The sequence below is a fragment of the Dermochelys coriacea genome, chromosome 3, assembly GCF_009764565.3.
Source record: "Dermochelys coriacea isolate rDerCor1 chromosome 3, rDerCor1.pri.v4, whole genome shotgun sequence".
Lineage (NCBI taxonomy): Eukaryota > Metazoa > Chordata > Testudines > Dermochelyidae > Dermochelys > Dermochelys coriacea.
The window spans coordinates 110,770,857-110,797,743 of NC_050070.1; the positions used below are offsets into that span (position 1 = coordinate 110,770,857).

The 26,887-nt window shown below is 41.7% G+C and overlaps 1 protein-coding gene across 7 annotated transcripts in view; it reads left to right on the forward strand.

Moving 5' to 3' along the window:
* UTRN (utrophin) overlaps window positions 1-26,887 on the forward strand; it is a 607,443-nt gene that overhangs the window by 90,553 nt on the left and 490,003 nt on the right. For all 7 annotated transcript variants that reach the window (XM_038397679.2, XM_043511144.1, XM_043511142.1 and 4 more), the window contains one exon: window positions 9,430-9,491. In XM_038397679.2, the coding sequence (XP_038253607.1) occupies window positions 9,430-9,491 (62 nt within the window). The remainder of the gene's footprint in view (window positions 1-9,429; window positions 9,492-26,887) is intronic.

The window sequence follows — 26,887 nt, forward strand, 5'->3', positions numbered from 1 at the left end:
AAATGAGAAACATGCAGTATACAAAACTACTACCTCGTATCAGTTCTCCCCTGCTGCCTAAATGCTTCAAGGTAGGTGCATAGAGCTTGTGACATTGCAGAATGATGCTTTCTTGGGAGTCAGATGATGCAACTGAATAAGTATTGGAAATGTAAAGAAATATGATTTTAGGTCATCTTTATTCCAAACCCTTTTGTTCTGAATGAGAATGGCGCCTCAGTTTATTCCATGACTGCTATTCAAGTATACACAGGTAAGAGAGTAGAACCGATAAAAACACACTTCTGTTACACGCATGTCATGATCTATCTTTGCTTTTTACATTGCACTTACTGCCGTGAAATCTAGGTACTATAGCTTGGCAGCTGGAACCTGTGTGTGTTATCTTTTAATGCTCACTTAATGAACCCAAATTAGTTTCTAGAATTTAAGGATAAAAAGCTTAGTAGTCATTCTTTGTTCTTTCTCTTCTTCCACAGCCACATAAAGGCTTGAGGAATAATAATGGACCAGAGTGACATGAATTGAAAGAAAGAAAAGGAGTACTTGTGGCACCTTAGAGACTAACAAATTTATTTGAGCACAAGCTTTCGTGAGCTACAGCTCACTTGGTCTGTTGCATCCGATGAAGTGAGCTGTAGCTCACGAAAGCTTATGCTCAAATAAATTTGTTAGTCTCTAAGGTGCCGCAAGTACTCCTTTTCTTTTTTTTGCGAATACAGACTAACACGGCTGCTACTCTGAAATGAATTGAAAGAGTAGAACAACTCTGATTATAGACACAACTGAGGCTTTGGAGCTCTTATTTATTTATTCCTTTGACAAGTTATCTTTTTTTTTTCATTGTGTTATTCTCTGTGGGATTGAAAGCAAACCTCATAAATGAAAAAGTTTGTAATTTTAATATAAAAATTGCTAACCAATATAATCTGCTAGAGACCATGCTTGGGCACGCTAATACTTTCTAGAGCAAAAGTCTTTGTGAATGCATTGCTCCTCCTACAAACTGCCTTAGGATCTTCTCTTCTCTTTGGGTATTTGTAGAATTTTCTTCCCCATTTCTTTTTCTGACTTTGACAGCCATCTTAGGTATATTTACACTGCAATAAAAAAAAAAACCATGGGCACCAAGTCTCAGCACCCCAGTCAGCTGACTCGAGCTGGGATTGCTGGGCTGTGAAATTTCAGCTGGAGCCCGGGCTCTGAAACCCTGCCTGTGCCCTGAGTCTTTTATTGCCGTCCCAAAGGCCGGGGGCGTGAGGTGTATCTTCTTCAGCAGAGGTTTTCAGGAGTCTCCATGTGAAGCCAGTCATTGTCTGCCTCCAGTCTGCCTTCTGAATACACTGCCTCTGTAGCCAGAGGTGAAAGTAAGCCAGTACGCCCCGATATGGCGTCCTGGCAAGAGCTGGTGCACCGAACTGGGGCAGCCTGGCTACCCCAGGGGGCAATGTAAAGGGCCTGGGGCTCCTCTGCTTCTACCGCCCGTGCCCTTTAAATAGCCACTGGAGCCCCACTGCTGCTACTCCAGAGCTCCAGTGGCTATTTAAAGGACCAGGGCTGTAGAAGCAGGGGAGCCACGGGCCCTTTAAATAGCCCCCGGAGCCCTGGGGTAGCGGGGGCTCCAGGGGCTATTTAAAGGGCCGGGGCTCCAGCTGCCTCTGCCGCCCCGGTCCTTTAAAATAGCCGCTGGAGTCCTGCTGCTTCCCCAGGGCTCCGGTGGCTATTTAAAGGACCGGGGCAGTAGAAGCAGGGGAGCTGTGGGCCCTTTAAGTAGTCCCCAGAGCCCTGGGCTGCTGCTGCTACCCCGATGGGGGGGCATTTAGCTTACAAGATGGGTTAGGTCTGGCTCTGGCTCTGACCCCCCTCAACCCTGCCCCTTCCGGGGGCCAGAGCTGGCCCCAAAGTACCAGTAAGTCACTTGACTGACTTCCACCCCTGTCTGTAGCCTTCCAAAGCCCCAGTGGCCTGGGGAATGAGATTCTGACAGGAAATTGAACCAGAGTTTTCCACATACAGTGCAGTAAATGAAGGATTACTTTGGTTACTTGCCATTGAGGGACTTTTCAAAAAGGTATGCTCTTTGGGTATGTCTACACTTGGAACTGGGGTTATGATTACCAGTTTAAGGACACAAACTGTGCTAGCTTAATCAGAGCTAGGGTGCTAAAAATGGTGCATAGCCATGGCAGCGCAGTTGGTAGGTGGTAGTGGGGGCTATCCACCCTGACTGTGTGTCTGTCAGAAATGCCCATCAGACATGGGGCAGTATCTCCTCCTGCTACTTGTGCTGCCATGGGTATGTTATATTTAGCATGCTAGCTCAGTCGGAGGTGGTGCAGGTATTTTGTTTCTCAGATGGTAATCACACCCCTAGTTCCAAGTGTAAACATGCCCTTAGATTTCCAGAAGTACTGAACTGTGAATGACTGATGTCAGAAGTATTTTCCTCTTTGAATATGAATTAAAAATATAAAAAATAGCAGCCAAGTGATTGATTTTTAACATGCCTTCTAGCCAGCTGTGCAAGTGCATAAAAATTAAAAGTGCAGTCACAAGAATTCCTCCCCCAGTGACCATGAAGTGGTAAGTCCCATGGACATTACAGAAACTTGACCTGTGTGTCAAGGTCTCTCTAGTATGTCAAGACTAGTGAGTGTTGCTGCTTGCAGTCACGATGTTTTAAACAACAGGGTGCAAATGATTTCCTATGCTCCTTCACACATCATTGTATTTTTCCCCCCTTATAGTCGATTAAGTATTTTCTGCTTTCTGTAATACATGTTATGCATAATCTAAAATTTTAGAAGAACAGGCTTGGAAAGCAGTAATGCTATGGAAAGGTCTAAAGGGTGGTAGATAACAGCAAAGATAGCTTTCCGTTTGATATGGTGGTAAATGTTCATGCAGGGACATCATATCACGGACCAAGGAGGTGACAGTCCCTTTCGGTTTTGGGACCAATCTTATTTAATCTTTTTATTACTGACCTTGGCACAAAAAGTGGGAGTGTGCTAATAGTTTGCAGATGATACAAAGCTGGGAGGTATTGCCAATTCGGAGAAGGATTGGGATATTATACAGGAGGATCTGGATGACCTTGTAAACTGGAGTAATAGTAATAGGATGAAATTTAATAGTGAGAAGTGTAAGGTTATGCATTTAGGGATTAATAACAAGAATTTTAGTTATAAATTGGGGACGCATCAATTAGAAGTAACGGAAGAGGAGAAGGACCTTGGAGTATTGGTTGATCATAGGATGACTATGAGCTGCCAATGTGATATGGCTGTGAAAAAAGCTAATGCGGTTTTGGGATGCATCAGGAGAGGCATTTCCAGTAGGGATAAGGAGGTTTTAATACCGTTATACAAGGCACTGGTGAGACCTCACCTAGAATACTGTGTGCAGTTCTGGTCTCCCATGTTTAAAAAGGATGAATTCAAACTGGAGCAGGTACAGAGAAGGGCTACTAGGATGATCCGAGGAATGGAAAACTTGTCTTATGAAAGGAGACTTAAGGAGCTTGGCTTGTTTAGCCTAACTAAAAGAAGGTTGAGGGGAGATATGATTACTCTCTCTAAATATATCCGAGGGATAAATACAGGAGAGGGAGAGGAATTATTTCAGCTCAGCACCAGTGTGGACACAAGAACAAATGGGTATAAACTGGCCACCAGGAAGTTTAGACTTGAAATCAGACAAAGGTTTTTAACCATCAGAGGAGTGAAGTTTTGGAATAGCCTTCCAAGGGAAGCAGTGGGGGCAAAAGATCTATTTGGTTTTAAGATTCTACTTGATAAGTTTATGGAGGAGATGGTATGATGGGATAATGGGATTTTGGTAAGTAATTGATCTTTAAATATTCAGGGTAAATAGGCCAAATCCCCTGAGATGGGATATTAGATGGATGGGATCTGAGTTACCCCGGAAAGAATTTTCTGTAGTATCTGGCTGGTGAATCTTGCCCATCTGCTCAGGGTTTAGCTGATCGCCATATTTGGGGTCGGGAAGGAATTTTCCTCCAGGGCAGATTGGAGAGGCCCTGGAAGTTTTTCGCCTTCCTCTGTAGCATGGCGCATGGTTGACTTGAGGGAGGCTTCTCTGCTCCTTGAAGTCTTTAAACCATGATTTAAGGACTTCAAGAGCTCAGACATGGGTGAGGTTTTTCATAGGAGTGGGTGGGTGAGATTCTGTGGCCTGCACTGTGCAGGAGGTCGGACTAGATGATCAGAATGGTCCCATCTGACCTTAGTATCTATGAACATGAAACAATGGGTGTCACCATCACTCTCGTTACAGTGTGTATGGTAACACCCATGGTTTCATGTTCTCTGTTTATATAAAATCTCCCCACTGTATGCATCCGATGAAGTGAGCTGTAGCTCACGAAAGCTTATGCTCTAATAAATTTGTTAGTCTCTAAGGTGCCACAAGTACTCCTTTTCTTTTTAAACAGTGACAGTCATTAAGATGATTATTTAGTAATTATATTATGATAATGCCAGAGACCCTGATTGGCATCAGGGTTGCTTGTGCTAGCCACTATGAAATCCTACTGTACTGACAGCATTTTTATTTTGACTTTTTTATTACTCCATTAATTGGAAGTAAACACTTAAGTGGTTTTGGTTTTGTAAATAATACGTACACAGATTTTTATGATGACATGTGAGTAAATCTCCATTTTTAAGTACACTTAATACGTTACAAATGCTAACTGCTTTTTCCGCCCAGAAAAACTGAGCACTTTTCCTCTTTCTTCTGTAAACTCATACTGGTGTGATGTGGGGAGATATTTATGATAAATACAGTGTCCCTACCCCAAGGCTAGACAAATAGGCATTTCTAATTTTGTTGCATTCCTAGTACCGTAATTGAAAACCCAGAGGCTAATTCCTTATTTTATTTCTAAATTCCTTCTTTGTAGAAAATTAGAAGCTTAAACAAAGGGTGCAAGGCAAATTTAAGGCTGACTTAGATGAACGTTGACCCTCGTTCACTCTTGCTGGACTGGTTGACACAAAAGGCAGTGGGACTGTCTGATCTGGCCCATAAAACCTCCCCAGTGCCCTTTTCATGACAAAAATGTGCTCTTCCAACTATCCCTGAACAAATACCTTTTGTCTTTCAGGTTTTAAGTAAAATAAAATCCTGTATCGTTCAAGTGTAATGTAAATGGTAAAAGGAGGAGGCTGGCTTTAAAGGTAAATTCTAGAAGCAGAGGTTAAGCGAAGGACAAAGCACAACTCAGTGAGGTCCCCTCCTATATGTGTATCAGTATGAATAGTGTGTTCAGGAACAAAAAGGAGGCATAAAGCTGAAAACTATAACAGAACTGGAGTCTGAAAAAGTCCTGATCAACTGAAAGGATAATGTTTGCGGTGAAGGAATATGCAAAGCTGCCAGTGTGTTCTGTAGGTGTTTAAACTCCAGAATGAAGCTCTGGCATTTGATCTCAAAAGCCATTTGTTATGAGTGCAGTCCAGTGACACAAACAGTCCTTTTACGCAACATAGTACAAGAGACAACAAACAACCTGCTAGAAAATCCTTTTTTCTTTTCTCTTTGTTGTGAGAGTTTGAAAATGTCTTTTACTATTGATAACGGCAGGGGTTTTCAACCTTTTCCTTTCTGAAATGCCCCCTGCCCCTCAAATGTTATAAACACTCAAGGGCCCAGCAGGGGACGGGGGCAGGGAGGGAGAGGAGGTGGTGTGTGGGTGGAACTGCTCTGCTCTGGGTAAGGCACTACAGTTTGGCGGGGGGGGGAGGCGTCAGCTCTCCGTGTGTCCCCTGGAGCATCGGGGCTCCAGGATTCAGCCCTGCAACTCCCACTTAGCACCCCCCACAGGGCTATGTGGCTCAGGGCTCTGGGTTTCAGCCATGGGGCCCCTTGGCCCCCTAAAAGGGCTGGGGGGCTGCAGACCCCCTGTTGAGAGCTTCTGGGTAATGTCATCCCTTAGGAGGAGGGATCAGCAACTAACTGTTCAAAGGGAAGGTCATTAAATGACTGAAGGCAGGGCTAAAAAGTAAGAAACTAACTGAGGGAGTGGTTTGTGTAATAATGGAGTGAGTTATGTGCCAAATTCTGTACTGTCATTATGCAGCCCCATTGACTTTGGGGTTGCGCATATGTAACTGAGAACATAATTTTGGTTCCTAATGTTTGCTTATTTGTCTTTTTGAGAGAGAATTCTATTGGTCCATGGCTGAAAAATCTTAAGTTAATGTCATGCACATGAAGGTGTGTGTATATCATATACGCTTCACTGAATGGTAATATTTTATTTGGTGAAACATAGACAGTTTGTTGTCTGTCATAATGTCAGTCTCTGGAAGTTACCTTTACAGACAGGTAGCACATAAAATTAATTGGGCATTGTGTATGTTGCTCTATGTAATAGTACATCAGCCTTTCAGATCTGAAATTCTCTTCCTGGGGATTTATAAATGAACGGTAGATGCGACCTCTCATTAACTATAATCACTAATTACTAAAACGCTAATTTCAGAGCTTTATAAATCAAATATAAAAGTGTGGCCTGTAGGGGAAAGTAACATCCACAGGTTCTGAAAGTGAGCAGAATGCTTTGGAAAAAGTAAAGTAAATGTGACTTTTTGTGTTGCAAGAATGCTTAGTTAAATTGATGGGGTCACATAAATTCCTTGATGGATAGGTGGAAAATTCCTAAAACAGAGGATTGGAGTGAGAGTGTGTATTTTTGTCACTTTGTCAGAGGCTGAAAAAATAAGGGGTTCCCATTTAAAGTGAAATGAAATAGTCTGCTAATCCAGTCGCTTGCATTGACAGATGCCTGTGTTGCCCACACAATCCTTGCCCCCAAATACTGCAGTGATGAATGTGGTATAAATGCCTAGATAGTACTTCAGCCCTTGGGTCTGAAAACTGGGGGGGGAGGAAACCTATAGAGCAAAACTTTGCTGGGGTAGCACTAATTGTAAACTCCTGGTGGGGTGTCGGAGTGTGTGCATATGTGCATGGGGTTGTGGTGGTGAAGGTCAGATCTCAGTTTACTACAAATGCAGTTTCATGTGTTTCTTAATCATTGTTGGTTTACATGATCATTGAGACTTTTCTTTTTGCAAACATTAATAAACCTGCTTTATTATTTTTCAATGGTAACTAAATTAAATTAACCTAAACCCACAAATATTGGTTTAAATTACTGGTGTTGGTTCTCTCAAAGGCTTAGGAATGCAAAGAGACAGATCAAGCCCATGAAAAGATGTGTTCTACGTGCATATCGACGGGATCTTGGTAGGGGGATGGAGATTAGCGAATGATGCTCAGTATTTCAGTCTTCATCTCATCTATTATTTATCTATTTATTTTTGTGTTGTTAAACACTGGGATGATATCTAGGCACCCCTACAAGGCTTTCCATTCATATTAATCCCCAAAATTAATACAAAATGCTTAAATCCATATAGTCGCTATCAGTTCCAGCCCCCAAACTTAATTATCGCATGCTAATAAATAACCTCATCCAACCCTTATTCTGTCCTCTCGGAAAATGTCTGAAAAAATAGATAAGCTTTGTCAGTATGTCTGGGCCCTGGAGGATCATAGGGAAAAGGTGTTGGAGTCAAGGGACCCCCCTGGTGAAGAATGCCAGGCTGGCAGCTCCCTCTTCTCTGTAATGTCCTGGGAGTGCCATTTAAAGTGGCTGTATTAACCAGAACTGTTGCAGTGTGGCATGGGGAGGGGGATGGTGTTTTAAGTAATTGGGTCCCCAAACATTTAAGGCTTTAATGGATCAAAACCAACACCTTCAACTCCATTCAGATGCCGATAGGCAGCCAGTGCAGTTTTTGCATCATCAGGGTTCTGTGTCCAGTGTGAGACTGTTGTATTTAAAAGGTTGCTATGCTTTGGATGAATTTAATCTTCTGAATAGGCTCAACGTGTAGCTCAAAGTAATGTGTTGAGTCTGAACTTGTGGTGACAAAGACATGGATAAGTATAAAAATTCTGAAACTGAAACACAAGGTGACTCTTCCTAATGACAGGGCAGATGGTAAAAAAAGGTACTCTTTGACAAAGCTTTAACCTGGTTTCAACCTAGTCATCCTGTGGTAGTTTTAAGTCTCATAATATCCCTAAATTGCAAGCTTGTTTCATAACTAATGAAGGATGATGTAATTTTTACTAATTCTTCTGGTTTATTTTCTCCTACCCAACAATCTTATTTCTGTCTTGTCTGGATTAAGTTTTAGCTGCTAGCCCTCACCCACAACGAGGGCCCTGTGCAAATCACATGGTGGTTTTTTTTTTGTTTTTTTTTAAAGAAAAATTCACAACAGTGTAAATGGTAAAGGATTGAATTTCATGGAGTTTGCATGGAATGAATTTCACATACATTTAATCAATTTCAAGGAAGTAAATATATACAAGATCGTGGTTTGGGGCACTTGCATGATTTCCATGCCTTCGGTGAAATCATGATTTGCACAGGTTCCTGTCCATGTCTTATCCAATAGATACTGGGTCATTTGTTCCACTGCATTTGTTCCAGATGGTATAGTCTACTTATTGCAGGCAATATACCACCAGCTTCATATGCATGTTGAACAAGAAGTGGACAGAGCAGAATCATGCTGTCCTCTATTCTGAGGGGTTCTTGGGCTGGGTGTACAATAGTTCATAATGGCAACCTGGGTCCTTTCATATTAAAAGGACTGAACCTCAGAGGTCCATCTGCTTTCGTTTAAGGCCTGAAACCTTGTCAATACAATAGTACCTCTATGATCGGTTATATCGAAAGCAGCTGACAGAGCTAAAAATCAGTGTGGGTGAATCGTCTATTCGATAGCCAAGGGGAGATCATCCAGTGTCACCCACACAGGTTCTAATCCAGGCCTAGGGTTAAGGAAGTCTGAATACTGTAAATATTGCCATAGCCTTCTCTATTATCATTCCCCAAACTAGGAGATCAATGAGATTAGCAGCACCAAGAGTTTATTAATAGAGTAAGGCCTCACCAATGCCTCCTTGGTAACACGCTATCAGGTAACAAAGTGCTGACAGGCTCCACCAGTAAAGAGCCCACTGTCTCACTTGGTTTTTAGCAGCCAGGAGGGATGTGAGTTAAATGCATATGTAGAGGCCCAGAGTGCCCCCACCACTTCCAGACATACACTGTCACTGGTTGTAACTTGAACACAATAGATTACACAGTTGCTGTCCTGGAGTCATGACATTGCCCTCTACCCTGGATGTTTGCAGGAGGTTTGGTTTGAGTCTGAGCAATTCTATCTGCAAAGTAACCTGCAAATTCTTCACAGTGAGGTTGGGATTGTTTGTTTTGAAATGCTATCTCTGACACCCCAAGATTGAGGTATTCTTATTTGAGGAATTTAAAGAATAAATGTTCACTCATTCTTTCCTCCTCCCCTCTTTTCTCTCTAGATGAACACAATGATGTACAGAAGAAGACCTTTACAAAATGGATAAATGCTCGCTTTTCCAAGGTAGAAATAATTTTCAAAAATTCCAACAGAAATCAAATAAATTTCAGTTCTAGATGGAATGTTTTGTTTCAGGGCTTTTAGCATTTACTAAATGTACTTGGCTCAAAATTTTGAAGAACTGTCTCAGAAAAACATAGTAAAATGTATAATGGCAGAATATGTTTTAAGTAAAATATTGGTAATGTGCCCTTCTCTCTCCCTCCCACCCCCTCAACTAAACACACTGTATCCCCTCAAAAGTATTGCACCAATATACTCTTGTTAGTTTGAGAGACAATTCTATTCATACAGGAGTTAAGAACTACAGTTTTCTGCATGGCAGTGTCTGTTCAGTTCATAGTTTAACTCTGCATTCAATATCCTGAGTGCATTAGTGTGGATTATAAAAACTAGTCTCCACTACGTTGATGCTGAGTCATTTCTACTTGTACAAAATAGTCAGTGAACCTCCACTCTGGTCCACAAGGTGCTTCCAATTTGAGTCTTGGTTATGAACTGGTGGATAATTGTTTACTCGTTTTTGCACACTCCTTTGCTTTCACACTCTAACTTTCCTGTGACTTAAAACCTATTGAGGACATTGCTTCTTATTTTGGAATGGGAAAGGAAGTTGTAGCATCTCACAGGGAAGAAAAGTAGCTATTTTAAACCTTGCTTTATGCCACTCTGCTGATTATGGACAAGGTTCCATCTTCAGTAAACACAATGGCCATGGGATGATTTCCTGGTTAATAGAATGAAAAGAGGAATCCAGGTTGGCCTCGGGTAAAGAACATCTTTCTTGGCCAGAAAGACTACTGAAAATCTGACAACTAGTGTGGGTGCCTCACTTAATGGAAAGGTGCATGCATGTGAAGTCCAATGTTTGAAGACGACTACGAGGAGACAAATTTAAAAACCTTTGACAATGTTGTGGGAAGTGATAATATCATAGACTTCTCAAAGCTATAGCTTGGTCGGCAGAATGTAGAGATTTGATTACCCTCCCCTCGACTCTCCAAATTACAGTATATCATTTAAATGCAAGGTTGGCATGATTTTTATTTTTGGTCTGAAGGTTCATTTTGGCTGATAGCTGAGATTCTTAGCTTTTAGCCAAGATAATCTTGGCCAGTGTTTTAGTTTGGGGAGAAGAGTGTGTAAGTTGATCATGCTGGACACCACCTTCTCAATGTTGCTTAATGAACAAAGGGGAAAAAGCAAAAACAAGATGAGAAAAATTTGAAGCGTGGTGATATTTTTCTCCCTATTTTGGGCCCCAAACAGCATGTCAATAGAAAAATTGACAATGATATTGCATTAGCATATCACAATTCAAGTGAAAGAACAAATGTTTTCTATTTTCAATCTCAAGGTATAATTTTTGTTGTGACATGGGCAAATGTAATTTAAAATGTCAAGCAATGAAATTAAGGGCTGGGGTGTGTGTGTGTGTGTGTGTGTCTTAAATGAAAAGAAATGGCACTTCACGTGACACATAGTCTACCTGTGGGATTCTCTTTCACAGGAAGTAGAGTCTAATACTACGGCTGGATTTAGAGAGATCTGGGCAATTTCATGACCCATTAATAACACATGAAGTTATGCAAGCTAAGTTAATGGTTAGAAGATTTGTACTCTAGGGCATAAAGTGATCACCTGTATGATGCACTTCTAATTTTTTTTCACCTTCAGCTCAAGCACTGGGTATGGCTACTTTGCACAGGCAGGGCACTAGTTTAGGAAGACTAAGGCACTTGCATACTGTGGTGATGAACATGATAAAAGGTGTAGGTAGAAAGATAATATAATAGGCAGCCTAGCTTCTTATATTTTTAAGAACCTAAGGAAATGAGACAGGAATACTTCGTAGTTGAAAGCAGTCTCATCAAAATACTGTATTTATAAAATCATTTCGGCTGCTTAAAATGTAATTTCTATAAATCACAGTTGGATTAATTGGGACATCTCTCATGATAGAGAAATGTGAAGATGAGAGAAATTGGGTAGGTTTATGTAGCTTATGTCACAGACAATATAAATGGATATAAAACTGAGCAATTGCTTAAAGAATTTCTAAGTTCAAGCTCTAGGAACTTGAACATTAATTGTACTGTAAGTACCCTTCATTTGAATGTATAAATGAGTGGAAAATAGTTTATGCAGTAGTTGCTGTATAAAACAATTTAATGTACAGAGAAATAGAAAATATTGCCATTTCATAGCCTCTTCAATTTCATGCACTTTAAAAATTGCTTGAACTTTAATTAAACCAATTGGAAGTAGTTTAAAAAACTTCTGTACAGTATAGAACAATGTCGTTCTTTTGTCTCGTCCATCACTCCAAGAATTACACTGGCAGTTTAATTACACCCCAATTGCATATAATTTTTTTTTATGAAACAGAGTTAATTTAAAATAGTTTAAATGGTAAAGAAGGCAGTTAATTTACTCTGCTAAGCCTCAAACTACTGAAAGCTATAGTATACTCAGCTTCATATGATTTCAAGTCTATGAAGCTGGCTCCATCAGAAGATCATCCAGCTAATTCTAAAAATCCATATACTTGAAAAATTGTACACTTACAGGTATTGTAAGGAAAATGGGCAGAAAAATACACCCATCTTATTAATATGTACCCAGCATAAAAGCTAAATATGAAAACAATTATAAATTGCAAAAATGCTGGAAAGCTACAAACCAACACAACTAAGCCAGGGGAATTTGTCCCTTAATATTCATTTTCTATTGTGGTGTCCAATTTACTGTTAAGAGACAGGTTATAGGACTTCTGCCAATTTCCTAAAGAGACTATTCCACAAAAGTAATGTAACCAATTGTCAGGAAGGTTTAGAGTGAATATCTGGAAATATCCAGATCATACCACACGATCCATTGTCTACAGCCAAGCTCTAGGATATAACCGCATTTGCTCCAACCCCTCAGACAGAGACAAACACCTACAAGATCTCTATCATGCATTCCTACAACTACAATACCCACCTGCTGAAGTGAAGAAACAGATTGACAGAGCCAGAAGAGTACCCAGAAGTCACCTACTACAGGACAGGCCCAACAAAGAAAATAAGAGAACGCCACTAGCCATCACCTTCAGCCCCCAACTAAAACCTCTCCAACGCATCATCAAGGATCTACAACCTATCCTGAAGGACGACCCATCACTCTCACAGATCTTGGGAGACAGGCCAGTCCTTGCTTACAGACAGCCCCCCAGTCTGAAGCAAATACTCACCAGCAACCACACACCACACAACAGAACCACTAACCCAGGAACCTATCCTTGCAACAAAGCCCGTTGCCAACTCTGTCCACATATCTATTCAGGGGATACCATCATAGGGCCTAATCACATCAGCCACACTATCAGAGGCTCGTTCACCTGCGCATCTACCAATGTGATATATGCCATCATGTGCCAGCAATGCCCCTCTGCCATGTACATTGGTCAAACTGGACAGTCTCTACGTAAAAGAATGAATGGACACAAATCAGACATGAAGAATTATAACATTCAAAAACCAGTTGGAGAACACTTCAATCTCTCTGGTCACTCGATCACAGACCTAAGAGTGGCTATCCTTCAACAAAAAAGCTTCAAAAACAGACTCCAACGAGAGACTGCTGAATTGGAATTAATTTGCAAACTGGATACAATTAATTTAGGCTTGAATAGAGACTGGGAATGGATGAGTCAGTACACAAAGTAAAACTATTTCCCCATGTTGTTTCTCCCCCCCCCATTGTTCCTCAGATATTCTTGTTAACTGCTGGAAATAGCCTACCTTGCTTGTCACCATGAAAGGTTTTCCTCCTTTTCCCCCCCTGCTGCTGGTGATGGCTTATCTTAAGCGATCACTCTCCTTACAGTGTGTATGATAAAAACCCATTGTTTCATGTTCTCTGTGTGTGTATATCAATCTCCCCTCTGTATTTTCCAAATGCATCCGATGAAGTGAGCTGTAGCTCACGAAAGCTTATGCTCTAATAAATTTGTTAGTCTCTAAGGTGCCACAAGTACTCCTTTTCTATCTGGAAAACGTTTAATTGCATACTGCTACTCATAGTTGTACTCCTGTGTAAATTTTTATCCTTCAGATGTGTGCTCTTCAAACAATTGTTACCTCCTATCCTGTCCTTACCCCTTCTCCCTCCGTCACCTCTAATTTAATCTATACTTATAGTTAACATGTGAAAAAACTACATTAAAAGAACATTATTAGGGTTGCAAAGTCAAGCACTCAGAAATTAGGAAATGCCAGAATTAAGGTTACCTGTGCCACATTTAATTCCCCCTCCCGTCTGTGTTATGTGACAGGGTTGGGCCAGATGGCTACAGGAGAGTGATAGAAGGCAGATATATTAGCCCCAGGTTAAGTAGGTCCTTTTTCCCTGGGTAAGATAACAGGAATGGTTCCAGAACAATGAGGAACTTTCTGGAAACAATTAAGGCAGACAGGCTGATTAGAAGCTGCTAGAATCAATTAAGGAAGGCTAATCAGGGCACCTGGGTTTAAAAAGGAGCTCACTTCAGTTTGTGGTGCGTGTGTGAGGAGCTGGGCAAGAGGCACTAGGAGGTGAGAGTGAGAAGGCGTACTGCTGGAGAACTGAGGAGTACAAGCATTATCAGACACCAGGAGGAAGGTCCTATGGTGAGGATAAAGAAGGTGTTGGGAGGAGGCCATGGGGAAGTAGCCCAGGGAGTTGTAGCTATTGCACAGCTGTTCCAGGAGGCACTCTAGACAGCTGCATTCCACAGGCTGGAACCCGGAGTAGAGAGTGGGCCCGAGTTCCCCCCAAACCTCCCAACTACTGATCAGACACAAGAGGAGTCGACCTGGACTGTGGGTTCACGAAAATGGCCAAGCTGAGGGCTGCCATGAATCTCCGAGGCAAGCAAATCTGCCAATAAGCGCAAGACCCACCAAGGTAGAGGACGAACTTTCACAGTATGCATTATGATACAGTCTTTAATTACATGATCACATACTGTTTTTTCCACAGGACTCCTGCCACATGCAGTATGCAAAACAAATGATGGTCAATTAATGAGCAATATTTTGTTCAGTGTGTGGCCCCAGTTGTTGTTTACTGTACCCTATTGAAACCCTGCTCTGAAGACTAAATTATTAATAATCTTCATGGACTTTTCTCTGGCATTCATTAGCATTTGAGTGCTTCAGACATATTAAGTTTATTTTCACTATATCCCTGTGAGATGCGGGGTGTGTGTGTGTGTGAGATATTATCCCCATTTCATAGATGGGAAAACTGAGACTCAGATATTAGGTCAAAAGTTTGGGATTCCCAATTTGAGACACGTAGGACCTGATTTTTCATAGTACTTGTAGCACTTTATACATTCAAAGCCCAACTCCCATAAATTTCAGTTGCAGCTGTAAGTGCTCAACACTCATGGTTTGGAGCCCCCTATCTTGCATGGTCTCAGTCTCCCCTGCAGCTTGCTGCTCCTGTTGTCGCATGCTCCTCTCTGCAGCTCTTCCCTCCCCATTTTCGTGGGGACTTGCTTGTTACCTGACCCCCATGCCCCTTTGCTGTTTGCTATATAATTCCCCTGCCCTGCCTGGTCTTTCCTGCTTTTTGGTGTTTGTTTGCCTACCTCCCCTGTTGTGCCAGTTACCCTCTTTGCTTTCTCTTTGCCTGGCCCTCCTGGGCCCACTTCGTTGTTTGTTTAACTGCCTTCCTTAGCCCACCCAAGCCACACCTTTCGTTGTTTGTCCCCTACCCAGACCCCTTACGCTTACTATTTTGTCTTTTGCCCTGCCTGGCCCTGTTTGTCCCATGCGCTTGCGCACTTTCTGCGCTTGTGGTCCACCCCCTGTTTCATTTGTTCCCCCTTTCACTGGTGCCCCTCACCTGAAGGAGCTGGTGCTTCCCCACACACTGCCTATTATGCCCCAAGCCCTCCTTCCTTTATTTTGTTAACCCTTCCTGTTTTTTTTGTGGCCACCCCCCCATCCTATGTAATCTAGTGGGGGAGGAGTGGTCAGCCTCTATTTTCCCTACCCCCCCACGTTTCCCTTTATCATTTCTTTCCATCATCTGACTTTGAAGGTGGACTCTGAGCAGGCTATATGCGAGTCCTCCTCTCTAGCAGCTTTTCCTTGGGTGGGGTTGGGGGGCTGAGGGAGGGGGACCCCTAACCATTGTTGTTGTCCCACCTTGGTTTTCTCCCCTAACTGCCCCACCACTAGCACCGCTGCTGATACCAGCAGGCAGAAGAAGGGACAGTACTGCCAAAACTACCATTGCCATCAAGGGAGCCCCCATAGCTGTCGGAAAGGGCTGTGGCAGGAAAAAGGGCAAGGGACCCGCCCAAAAAGCTCCTTCCGTGGCGGCAGCCACACCATCGGTTGCGGCTCCCTGTCCCCCTGCCATCCCATCCACCAGCTCTAGGGGCATTGGCGCCTCAGCACCCAGGGCCTACACACAGTTGGCTGTGGTTCCATCACAATGCCATCTGCTGTGGTTCCTGTACCCACCCACTGCCACTGTCTCCTCTTCCCCACCCTGATGAGGAGGAATGGCTTCTTTTCTGCTGGCAAGTCCCCATTCAGTTGCTGGTGGCGGTGTGTGGGGAGTTTGGAACATCCTTCCAACATCCTGTTGGGCCCAGTTCTCATCAGGGAAAGGCTCAGTGCTCCCCCTGCTGGGCTTTGGGGAATGTCTGGAGGGACGCTGGCCTTGCCTTGCCTCCACTGGTGATCCTACCTGCCCAGTTCCCCCTCCTCCACCAGTACCAGCTGACAGTCTCACTGGATGCTGGGGATGGTCCCATCATTGAACCCAGCCGAGCGGACAGACCCCGCTGCTGATAAAAGCCATCGGGGGTGTCTGTGCAAGAGGAGGTTGCTGCAATGTCTGGGGCTTATCTCTGGGGAAGAACGCCCCTTTCTCTGTTGCCCATCTTCACACCCCCCTCTCCCTCCCCAGTCCTGATCCCATTGCCCTTGATCCCTGGACCCAACGCCACTGGCCACCCCTCAACACCATGGAGGACTGCGTACTGGTTACCGGGGGAAAGCCTCAGCAAGTCTTGGGCCCAGCATCTCCCCCTCCTCGAACTAGATCGCCTCTAAAAGGCATCTAGGGTGACTGCCGATAGGGCTGCTTCTGCACCCCCGAGAAAGTCCAGTGTGTGGAGCTGGCTGAGCAAGCTCTGGCAACAGTGCAGGTTGGTGCTGTCCCCCTCACAGAGTCCATTACAAAGGAGGCCCAAGGGAGGTCTCCACACCTTTCTGCCATCTGTCCCCTCTGTGGGTGTCAAGGTGGAATGCTGATGTGGAGGGAATGCCTTATGTCAGGTGCGGGCCTCTGAGCGATCTTCCAAGAGATCAAGGCTCTGGGTCTGAACCCTGTAGGCAGGGAAGGGGGATGGATTTTCACATGTATAGCAAAAGACACATCCCAGACGCAAAGGTAGTCATCTTGGCAAATTTCAAGTTCCTGTTCCAAAGCATGGGGGTGTTAGAGCTTCTACAAGAGAATGTTTCCAGAATTGTTTAACATGGATGATGCACATTTTCCATAGTCTTGTTCTCAGAAATGACAGAAATATTCAACTTGAGGCAGACACCTATCATGGAAAAATTCAACTCAAATGGTTAAAGTTTGGCTAAGTTATAAATAACTGAAACCCCATATTCTTACAATTGGAAGTGGTGGGCAGCTGTAATAGGTGGTGCCATCAGCTCTGCCTAGAATAACATTAATACAAATACATAAAAATAATAATAGTTGATAACACCTGTATGCCCCAATCAAGTTCCTGGCCCAGTTTTAAACACAGAAAAAACATACACAAATATAGTCCCTCTCCTAAAGAGCTGCTTATATGCTAAAGTACTTTGCTGAATTGGGGTTATTAGAGAGGGACTGTTCAGATCCCTGTTTTGTAAGATTATTCCCTTGTGTATGCATCTTAAAATCACAGTGGCTTTTTAAATTTTTTCTGCCATACTTATCAGACATTAATTTTGTTTTGTGGCTGAAAAGTCACGTGAAATCTTCTTTCTGCTGTTACTTCTAGGTCTCTTTCAGCATTACTGCTTTTTGGTTTTCTCCCTTCCAATCTAAGGTTTGTTTTAGCACACAACAAACGCTGGGCCTCTTACCTTTTTGACATTTTGCCAAATGCACTGCAGTGTCTTGGCAAGTCTGATAAATCTATAATTATGTTGCCTGGGCCTGCTGTTGTCTACAATTTCACATGATTTGGGGATTCTCCAGGCCAGAGACATTGCAAAAAGGATTGTGTGTGTCTGATTCAGGGAGATCATGGAATGTGCAGTGTATGGATCCTGCAAAAATAGAAGTCATAATATGTTAAATTGTCTTGTCTGTCCAAGGAAATATCATCCAAGATATCTGTAGTACTTTCTCCAGTTTAATTTTTGAGTGGCTCAAGTGAAGAAACGTCTTTCATTTCCTTTGTAGAGTATTCCATAACCGAATTGTTGTTGTTTTTTGCAGTAGGAAACATTTTTCAAAATTCAGTCTAGATTCTCCTTTGCTAAATTGCATTCCATTTACTCTGAAAGATGTTGCTAGGCTCTAGCTATCTTGCTGAGCCAGGTTGATTGGTGGAATATCAGCATCAGTTTAGGGGACAGAACATTTCTTGTATTGGCATAAACTGTATTTATCTGAACTAATCTAAACCTTTGAAAACATTGAGGTTCAGTGTTTGGGCCTGTTCTTATTTCTTCTACTACTTCTACCTACTTCTTACCAGAGCTCAGAATAGTGATCTAATCTGATTTTTTTTTTTTTTTGGTAATGTAATCTTGATATGCAAACATATCCTCATTTTTAATTGTAATATGTTCTGTGAGGATAAATGGCATTTGGCATAAAAGTAATATGAATCAATTAGTTTGCCTCTAAGTTAGGAGCTAGAAATGAAAGTAATAGTCTGCCCATTCAGTATGATTTTATTATGTTTAATTTTGAACTGAAATATTCTTACTTAGTTAAGGAAAAAAAAATCAAAAGAATAGACATTCAAAAATTACTCTTTAAAAATCCAGTTCAAGAGGATGAAGAAAGGAAGGATCTTTGTCTGTAGCATGCACGCATGAACCCAGGCAAGAAAGATGAGTGAGAATTAATAATATCTTTATCATTTTCAGTGGGACCAGGCTCAGTATATTCGCAGGTGTCCAGATAAATCATGGATTTTCTGTGGCAACATGTTTCTTACCTGCTTGTTAGGTCTGAAGTTTGCTTCCATATTTTGTTTGCTTTTTTTTATTTTCAACATACTGTCAATAGTGTTTCTAGTGTTCTAAGTGTACAGTGGTGGTATCTTTATCTTCTGTATTCCACTCAGAATTATGCAGGTGCACCATGCGTCCAGAGATGGAGAATTTGAAAAGTGCCTGTTGGTCCGCGCATGCACCCTAGCTCACCTTGTGTCTCTGTCCAAGGGGATGAAGGGCAGGGTGGACTGACTGCCTCTCCAGTTCCGTCTTACTGCTGCATAGTTTGAGTTGGAACCTTTAATGTCCGCAGGTTTGCTTCGCTCTACAAAATGAGAATAATCTAGTTTGTAAATAGTTTCAGCAGTTTTAATAGTTCAAAGGTTTAGTGTTCTTCTCAAAACCACATGCTTCAGCAGAGAAATGAAGACTCCATTCCCTCAATGTTCGACAGGCCTTCTTGGCCTTTATCTGCAGAGAACAAAACCAATTAAAAAATCCCTGAGACTATTCATCACTGTAGTGGAAAAAGTGAGAAGGCACGGCATCTCTACCCAGAGAACCTCCAAATGGATCTCGGGCTTCATTCTACTCGATCAGCTATTGAACTTTCCCTCCCCTCTATTCCTCAATGGGGTAAGAGCTCACTCCACCAGAGTGCAAGCAACAACTATAGAATCTCTTCATGAAGTGCCCCTCCTGGACATCTGTAAAGGAGCCACATGGCTCTCCGTTTGTACGTTTTCAAGACACTATGCCCTGGGGCAGGACTCTTCTGCTGATGCGTCCTTTGGGATGGTGATACTCCACTCAGCCCAAGCATCTATATCGGGGTGGCCAAACTTACTGACTCTCTAAGCCGCTAATCTTCAATAGTTCAAGAGCTGGGTGCGTCAGCCAGGACTGGGGGCTTTAGCCCCACTCCTGCTGAAGCCCGAATCCCAGGAAGCTTCCTCCAGGGTTGAAGCCCCAAGATCCTCTTCCCTGCAGGGCAGAAGACCCTAGCCCGACTATCCTGCTTCAGGGCAGAAGCCCTGAGCTCCTGCCATCTCAGTCTGGTATGTGAAGAATGGAGTGGCAGTGTAGGGGGCTCCGCAAACTGCATTTTAAGTGTAAAAGAGTTGCATGTGGCTTGCAAGCCTCGATTTGGCCACCCCGATCTATATCCTCACATGCTCTTCCTACTTAGGTACTGCTTGTCAGTGGAATACAATAGGGAACATCACTCGAAGAAGAAGGGGAGGTAACTGGAGGTTCTCTGAAATGTGTGATCCTTGTATGTATTCCACTACCTGCCTTCTTTCCTCTCCACTTTGGATCCGACCTGAATCATGGTACAGAAGGAACTGTGGAGAGATGGTTGGTCCGCCCCACCCTTTATTCCCTTGGACTGAGGCATGAGGTGAGCCAGTGTGCATACGCGGACCAACCGACACTATTTTCAACTTCACCAGCTCTGCATGCATGGTGCGCATGCATAACCCTCTGTGAAATACAGATAGGGATCAAACATCTTGTAGAACCTCCAGTTATAGGTAAGTAACCTCCCTATTTCAGTTCTACAAATACTTTAACCTATATCTGTCATCTTGTTTAATTAAACTTTGCACTATAGCTCGATGAATCTTCTTGCTCTTCACGTGTCTTCTGGAGACTTAGTTGGTTATTTGATTGTTTTTATTTTTTAAAAAGCATCAGCATTAATGTTTAATTCTATTAGTTGATTTTTGGTAAGAAGACCGGAAGATTTTTGGCTGCTGGCAATGATTTGCCAATTCCAAAAAGGACTTAAGCATATTTAACAGGGGACTTAAGCATGGACTTGTGTCCTTTTTTAAAGAGAATAAGACTTAAGCATATGCTTAAATGAATCACATGCATACATACTTTGCTAAATTCGGGCCTGAAAAATGTATTCTATTTTTGTTCATGTATGTTGGGCCCTGTTGTCCTTTCATATATTTGGAGGACTAATAGAAAGGAGAAGTTTTTTCACATCTTTATTTACAGAAATATTTTTAAGTTGTGGTCTAAACTTAGAAATTGGGAAGCTACAACAGATTTTATTTGTTGATGCAATCGTTTACGTTGTACAACGTTCTTTTCACTTTCTGAACTGTTTCCCACATCAAGTTCCCATGTACTGGACTCATGATTTGGCACTGGGCATGATCTAGTTATCTTTGTTTTTTATTTGGTGCCTATATTATTGAGGAGTGTAACTAAATTGCAGAGGTCATTAGCATAAACTCCCTTTGGGGAAAAAAATGAAGTTAAAACATAATAAATAGTTTGTGCTCTAGTTACTTAAATTAACTACATTGATCTCTTCCCCGATTTAACCTCCATGCCTCCAAGACTAGAGTTGACACATGACCATAATTTTATATGGGTATGTCCCAATTTTGACTTAACTACTTAGCATCTTATAGGGTGCACAAACTGGACAATTTTTCAGGTTAAAAAAATCCCCAACCTTTTCACAATATAACTTAGGCTATCTGGGAAAATATGACTAAATGACCTGGTCTTCAGGAAGCTGTGGATGACCTAATACTTTATTATAGTTCTTGCCAGCACTGCTTTAAACACTGGAACCTGTTGAGTCTCCCCCACACAGCTAGTGGAGAATTATACCTTCGCTTTTCCAGCGCACACCATTTCTCTGGTGCCCCCTAAGGTGCATCAGTGTGAAGCTGACAGGGATCATGACACTTTCATTCTGTTGCTGCTATTCTTGCTAATGTTTCCGTAAGCAGAGGATTTTAACCGAGGCTGGATTTCTGCAGGCCTCGTTAGCGCCCTATGTTGACACATTTTTACTAAAATACTTTTATTACAAGCTATCCTCAATTCATTTAATGAGAAAGGAGAGCATGTTAAATTCTCTGCTACAAGAAATTCTGCTAAAAGTAACCAGGCACTACTTATTATAATGGCTTTTGTTTACAGATTTTATGATTGTGGGTTGATTTTGTTTATAAACTAAAATACATTACAGGTAAAACACAGAGTGCAAACAGATGAGGTTGTGAAAACAGAATAAATTGCACAGTCCCTGTAACATAAAATAAACTAAGCAACAACCTAGAAAAAGGAAATTTCTTAATGAGAATTTATGAATCCTCTTATTTCATCATAATTGAATTTGAAATATTTCTCTATTAGTAATAAATGGAAACTTAAGGATGTTTGCTTGAAAAATACAAGAAGTCATTTGTTCTAATAAAACTGCACAGATTTGCAAGCTAGCAGCAGAAGCTCATGGATGTAAGTGGATTATCTGGGAGTTAGTAGTAGTATAAGGTGACTTAACTTTCAGTGGGCCGGATCTTACTTTATATCATATAAATTTCAGGGAGGAGGAACACTTAGCATAGCTCCACACTGATCTAATGGTGCTACACCCTCCTTTACAAAATTCAACCCATTTGCACAACAAGAAATCCTGGATACACTGAAGGAAATTTGATTCTCTTTCTGTGACACTGACCCACATCCGCTCTGGTTGGTGAATGATGGCCAAGAGCATCTGGGCTTGCCACTCACAGAGTGAGAGAGGGCTTCTTTCAAAGACTGCTGCCTACTTCCCTCCTCTAAACACAGAACAGTCTCATTGGTATGCATGAAACTGAAGCTTGAGGTAACTGACCTTGCAATTACTGACTTGTATCCAGTCACTCGGTTCTAAGAAGGTAATTGAGAAACTAGTTAAAAGCTGTTTTAAGCTACATGTGTTCTCAGCGAACCTGGTTACATGTCATATGGCTCAAAACAATATGAGTGGCACGTCTTCATATGATTAACTGGCAAACTTCCATCCTTGTTCAGCTCTGTTTCTCTGTAGCACTTAATTCTGGCTACTGTGAGGTTCTGCTCAGAAATCTGTCAGGAGTAAACACAGCATGTTGGTTCTGCTCCTAGTTGATGAATAGTACCCAGGGTGTTTGTGGTAGGCAGCAGCACCTTTGCTTGTGGAGCTCTCTCATCTGGACAGTTCTTCAAAGCTTCATTCTTCTTCTGTATTCTTCAACATCTATCACTAAACCAGTATCCGTTATTACTGTTGCAGCACCTGAATGAGATCAACTCCTGGATGAAAAATCGATGCCTAATCTCAGGCAAGATGGCAACAGTGCTTGTGCATAAAGGGAAACACTTTTTAAAAATCAGCCAATAAAAGATCACCTTCAAGAGATTGTGTCTGAACCATCATTTTCCAAGTGGTTGTAGCCTAGAAAAAAATCCTCCTGAACTATAGATACCCAGAGAGCAACAGCACCCAAAATGACCTCCAGCTTTCCAAGAGACTTTGGCCTATCTTGTCAGAGATAAAATGAGTCCGGTGATCTATGCATTTATGACCTCCAGGCTTGACCAACATGCTGTATCTTAAAATGCAGCTAGTGACTGTAAAGTAAACTCCACCTGGTGATGAGTGCAGCCAGCAACTTGTCTGCTGAACAACACACTTCATTCAGAGCACATCCTTCAGTGCTTCCGTCACTTCACTGGCTGCCCGTTGAGTATCCGATCAAGTTTAGAAGCCATGGGGTGAAATTCTGGGGAGAGCTACAAGGAGGCACAGCATCAAACTTGCAGCCTAAGGGAGTGGGAGTAAGGTGGCTTTGACATGAAATTATTATAGTACAGTTAAGATTAAAAAAAATCCGTTCTTATTGATTAAAGTAGGGATAAAAGAAATATCTAGATCGGTTTTTTGGTTTCTGATCTAGAGCAGAGTAAATTTTTAAGATGTTCCACTGCAGTAGTGATCAACCTGGTAGAGATATCTGATGGGATAGATGTAATCAATGGGGCTTCTCACTAGGTAATATTACAGATTGGTTTTGTATGTGTCTTTTATTTCAGTCAACAGAGAGAACCTGAATGGTTCAGAGATATAACTTGAGAAGGGGAAATGTGTATCAGTTAAATGTTTTCCGTACACAGTGGCCTAAATTTTCAAATTTCATTAGTGTTTTTGATTGCCTCAATTTTTGGATGCTTAAACTGACTCCTTAAAAAAAACAAAAACAAAACAGGTTTTCAGAATTGCTGAGTGCTTGCTCTTGCCTCATTCCTTCGCCAGACCTCCCTCCCCCAACCTGCCGCAAGACCCATGCACCCTGCCTGCCTCCTCACTCCCCTGCCTGCTGCTCCTCACCTGAATATCAGGACAAACAGCATCATGATCGTACGTCAATTGGGACGCAGGACAAAGGGTTAAATATCAGGACAGTCCCGATTTTATCGGGATGTCTGGTCACCCTAAATGTAGTAGCTGAATCTACTAATTTTGGTCTGTTAAGTAGCTTTCCAATGGTAGTGTCCCTTAAAACTTCTCCTCTGATTCTGTTGTTTGGTGAGTAACCAGTTTTCATTATATAACCTGTTAAATTTGTTTATTCTGGACTCCTCTGCCTCCTTTCATTTTCTTACTTCCTGGCTGATGGCCTGATGTGTTTGCACTTGCTTCTTGCTACAGGTCCTGGTCTAATTTGTCTGATTGTCACTTTAATAGTGTTTAGTACCTCAGTTTTGATCGGATCTCTTCAGTGATAAAATGACTGTTTTATGGGATATCATTAGGCCTGCATTGTTTTGCCCTTGTGTAGTTACTTACACCTGTGAAAAGTGAATATAAAATACACCAGTTCAGAATGGCATCACTTTATTCTCACTTTGCATCAGTGTAAATGGCAGTGGTGGAAAGTCTTGCCAATTTTTTTTTTTTTTTTTAACAGTCCTGCTCTGAAGTCCATTGAAATAATTGGGAGACAGTTATTCTCTTTATTTCCTGGGGCTTTGTATCTGGCCATTAACACATTGCTATAAAAATAATACTTATGTAGTTCCCTTCCTACAAGGGTCCAAAGTGCTTAGCAAAATTTACAAAATAGTGAATTATATCAGAAACTTGGATCTATGACTCTCTATTTTGGGGAAAAAAATAATTCCCAAGGCATACTCGATGGCAACCTAACAAAGTACTAAGATACCTTTATTATTTTATAATCTGACCCTAGTTCTCATCCCAGTACTGTGCATTGTTTTCTCTGGAAGCTTTCTACAAAACAGCTCTTTTAACATTGCTTTATCTGTCTGTTTATTTGAGGATAATGAATGCTGTAGTAAAGCAGAAATGAGTAGTTTAAATTTCAGAAATAATCTAAAGCTCTTTTGATGGCTGTTTAAACTGGCAGAAGAAAGTGTTGCTCTGATGCCAGTGAAATAAAACCATTCTCTTGAGAAAGCAGATCGAAACTTTTTCCAGCAGTACAGTACGTGGAAAGTTACTTGTAGATGGAAAATATCATGACCTGCACAACAAAAATGTCTCAGAGCAGGAAATCAGGTTTATTTTCATATACTTAAAACGAGAAATAAAACATCCAAGTGGGGAAAAAAATCAGATGGTATATGTCCAAAACCTCTGAAATGTAATACAGCACAATGAAGATCTTTTTATCCTCTCCAACAAAACTGTTACAATCCCACAGTAGAGACAGAAAAATTGCTTGTGGTCTATTTATCAAAATCCATGTCAGGATATTTGATATTGGTATTTTCAGTCTCTGCACATTTTTAGATCTCTGTGAATCTTTATATGTGTTTGGTAGCCACTAATATGAAGAGGAATGCAATTCTGGGGTGATGCACACATAGCTCGAGCCTATAACTGTGGACAAATAGAATACTTGTTCTTCTTTCTGCAAGACATTTGGCAAGGTTGTAGGAAACTTTTATCAGTGCATCAAACTAATGACAACAGATTCCTGAGGGAAAGAAATCCTTGGACTTCTGGAATATGAACTTCCCTACCCTCTTCCTTTCCCTGTGGCCACAAATCTGGCACCTTAGGTTCTGCTATTTAGCACCTGGGCGGGGTAGACTCTGTAGTAGTCACCTAGCCCAACCGTTTACACACACATCAGCAGGTACTCGCTTTTATACCGGGGGGGGGGGGTATGGGGCTTCCTACAGTTAGTCAAGCTTCCATTGGCCCCTCATGGTCAGTGTTTTGTAATCAACAGGAACAGTGATTCGTGCACCTTAATTGCCATGACCCCATCACCTGTCCCTTGATCCAATCCCAAATTAAGGTGGCTTGTATGCTGGTATTCGTGGTAAAAGTAATTTGTGATGGCCAAGCTTGAATGGCTCAGCTGCTCCCATGGCACACCACATTGTGTGGGAGTACTCAAGAAATTCCAACTTCTCCTTTCTCCCGTTCTGCCATCCCAGGCCAAGTTTAAAGGTTGGGGTTGAACTGTATGACATCTACATCACCTGAAAAGCATATGCGAATAGTGTGAATATGTGGTGGTCTTACCATGCTTGGAAGGGTATTTTTACACTTATTAAATACTGATATGTAATGTTCTTGCTCATAAACTCTTAATTTGTGCACATTATCTTATCATTACTCTGTTTGGAATTATAGTATGTCAATTTCATTGCTCTCTCTATCCTAGACTTGTGTGTACATATACACTCTGTATACACTTTTTAAAATTGATTGTGACAGTAATTGACTGGTAACCCTTCTGCCAGAAAAGTTTATTGTATTAATTTAATGTCAGAAATCTTGGATGGTTGCTACTTTTAAAAAATAAAAATAAAAAAAATAAACAACGTTGAGCTGTCAGTTACGTGAGCATCCTTAGTATTTTTAAGATTGTTTTAGTTAAAACTGGGGACTGACTTTGATTTCAATTATGCTGATGTAAACGAGATCACAGTGTGGTTCAGTGTTTGAAATAGCTTAACTTTGATTCTATACATTCTTTTAGTAGTATCAGACCTTTCATAGAATCATAGAATCATTGAATATCAGGGTTGGAAGGGACCCCAGAAGGTCATCTAGTCCAACCCCCTGCTCAAAGCAGGACCAAGTCCCAGTTAAATCATCCCAGCCAGGGCTTTGTCAAGCCTGACCTTAAAAACCTCTAAGGAAGGAGATTCTACCACCTCCCTAGGTAACGCATTCCAGTGTTTCACCACCCTCTTAGTGAAAAAGTTTTTCCTAATATCCAATCTAAACCTCTCCCATTGCAACTTGAGACCATTACTCCTCGTTCTGTCATCTGCTACCATTGAGAACAGTCTAGAGCCATCCTCTTTCTGGCAGCTGTTGCTCTAACTAAGGTTTTAAGTTTTGAAACCAAAAGGTAG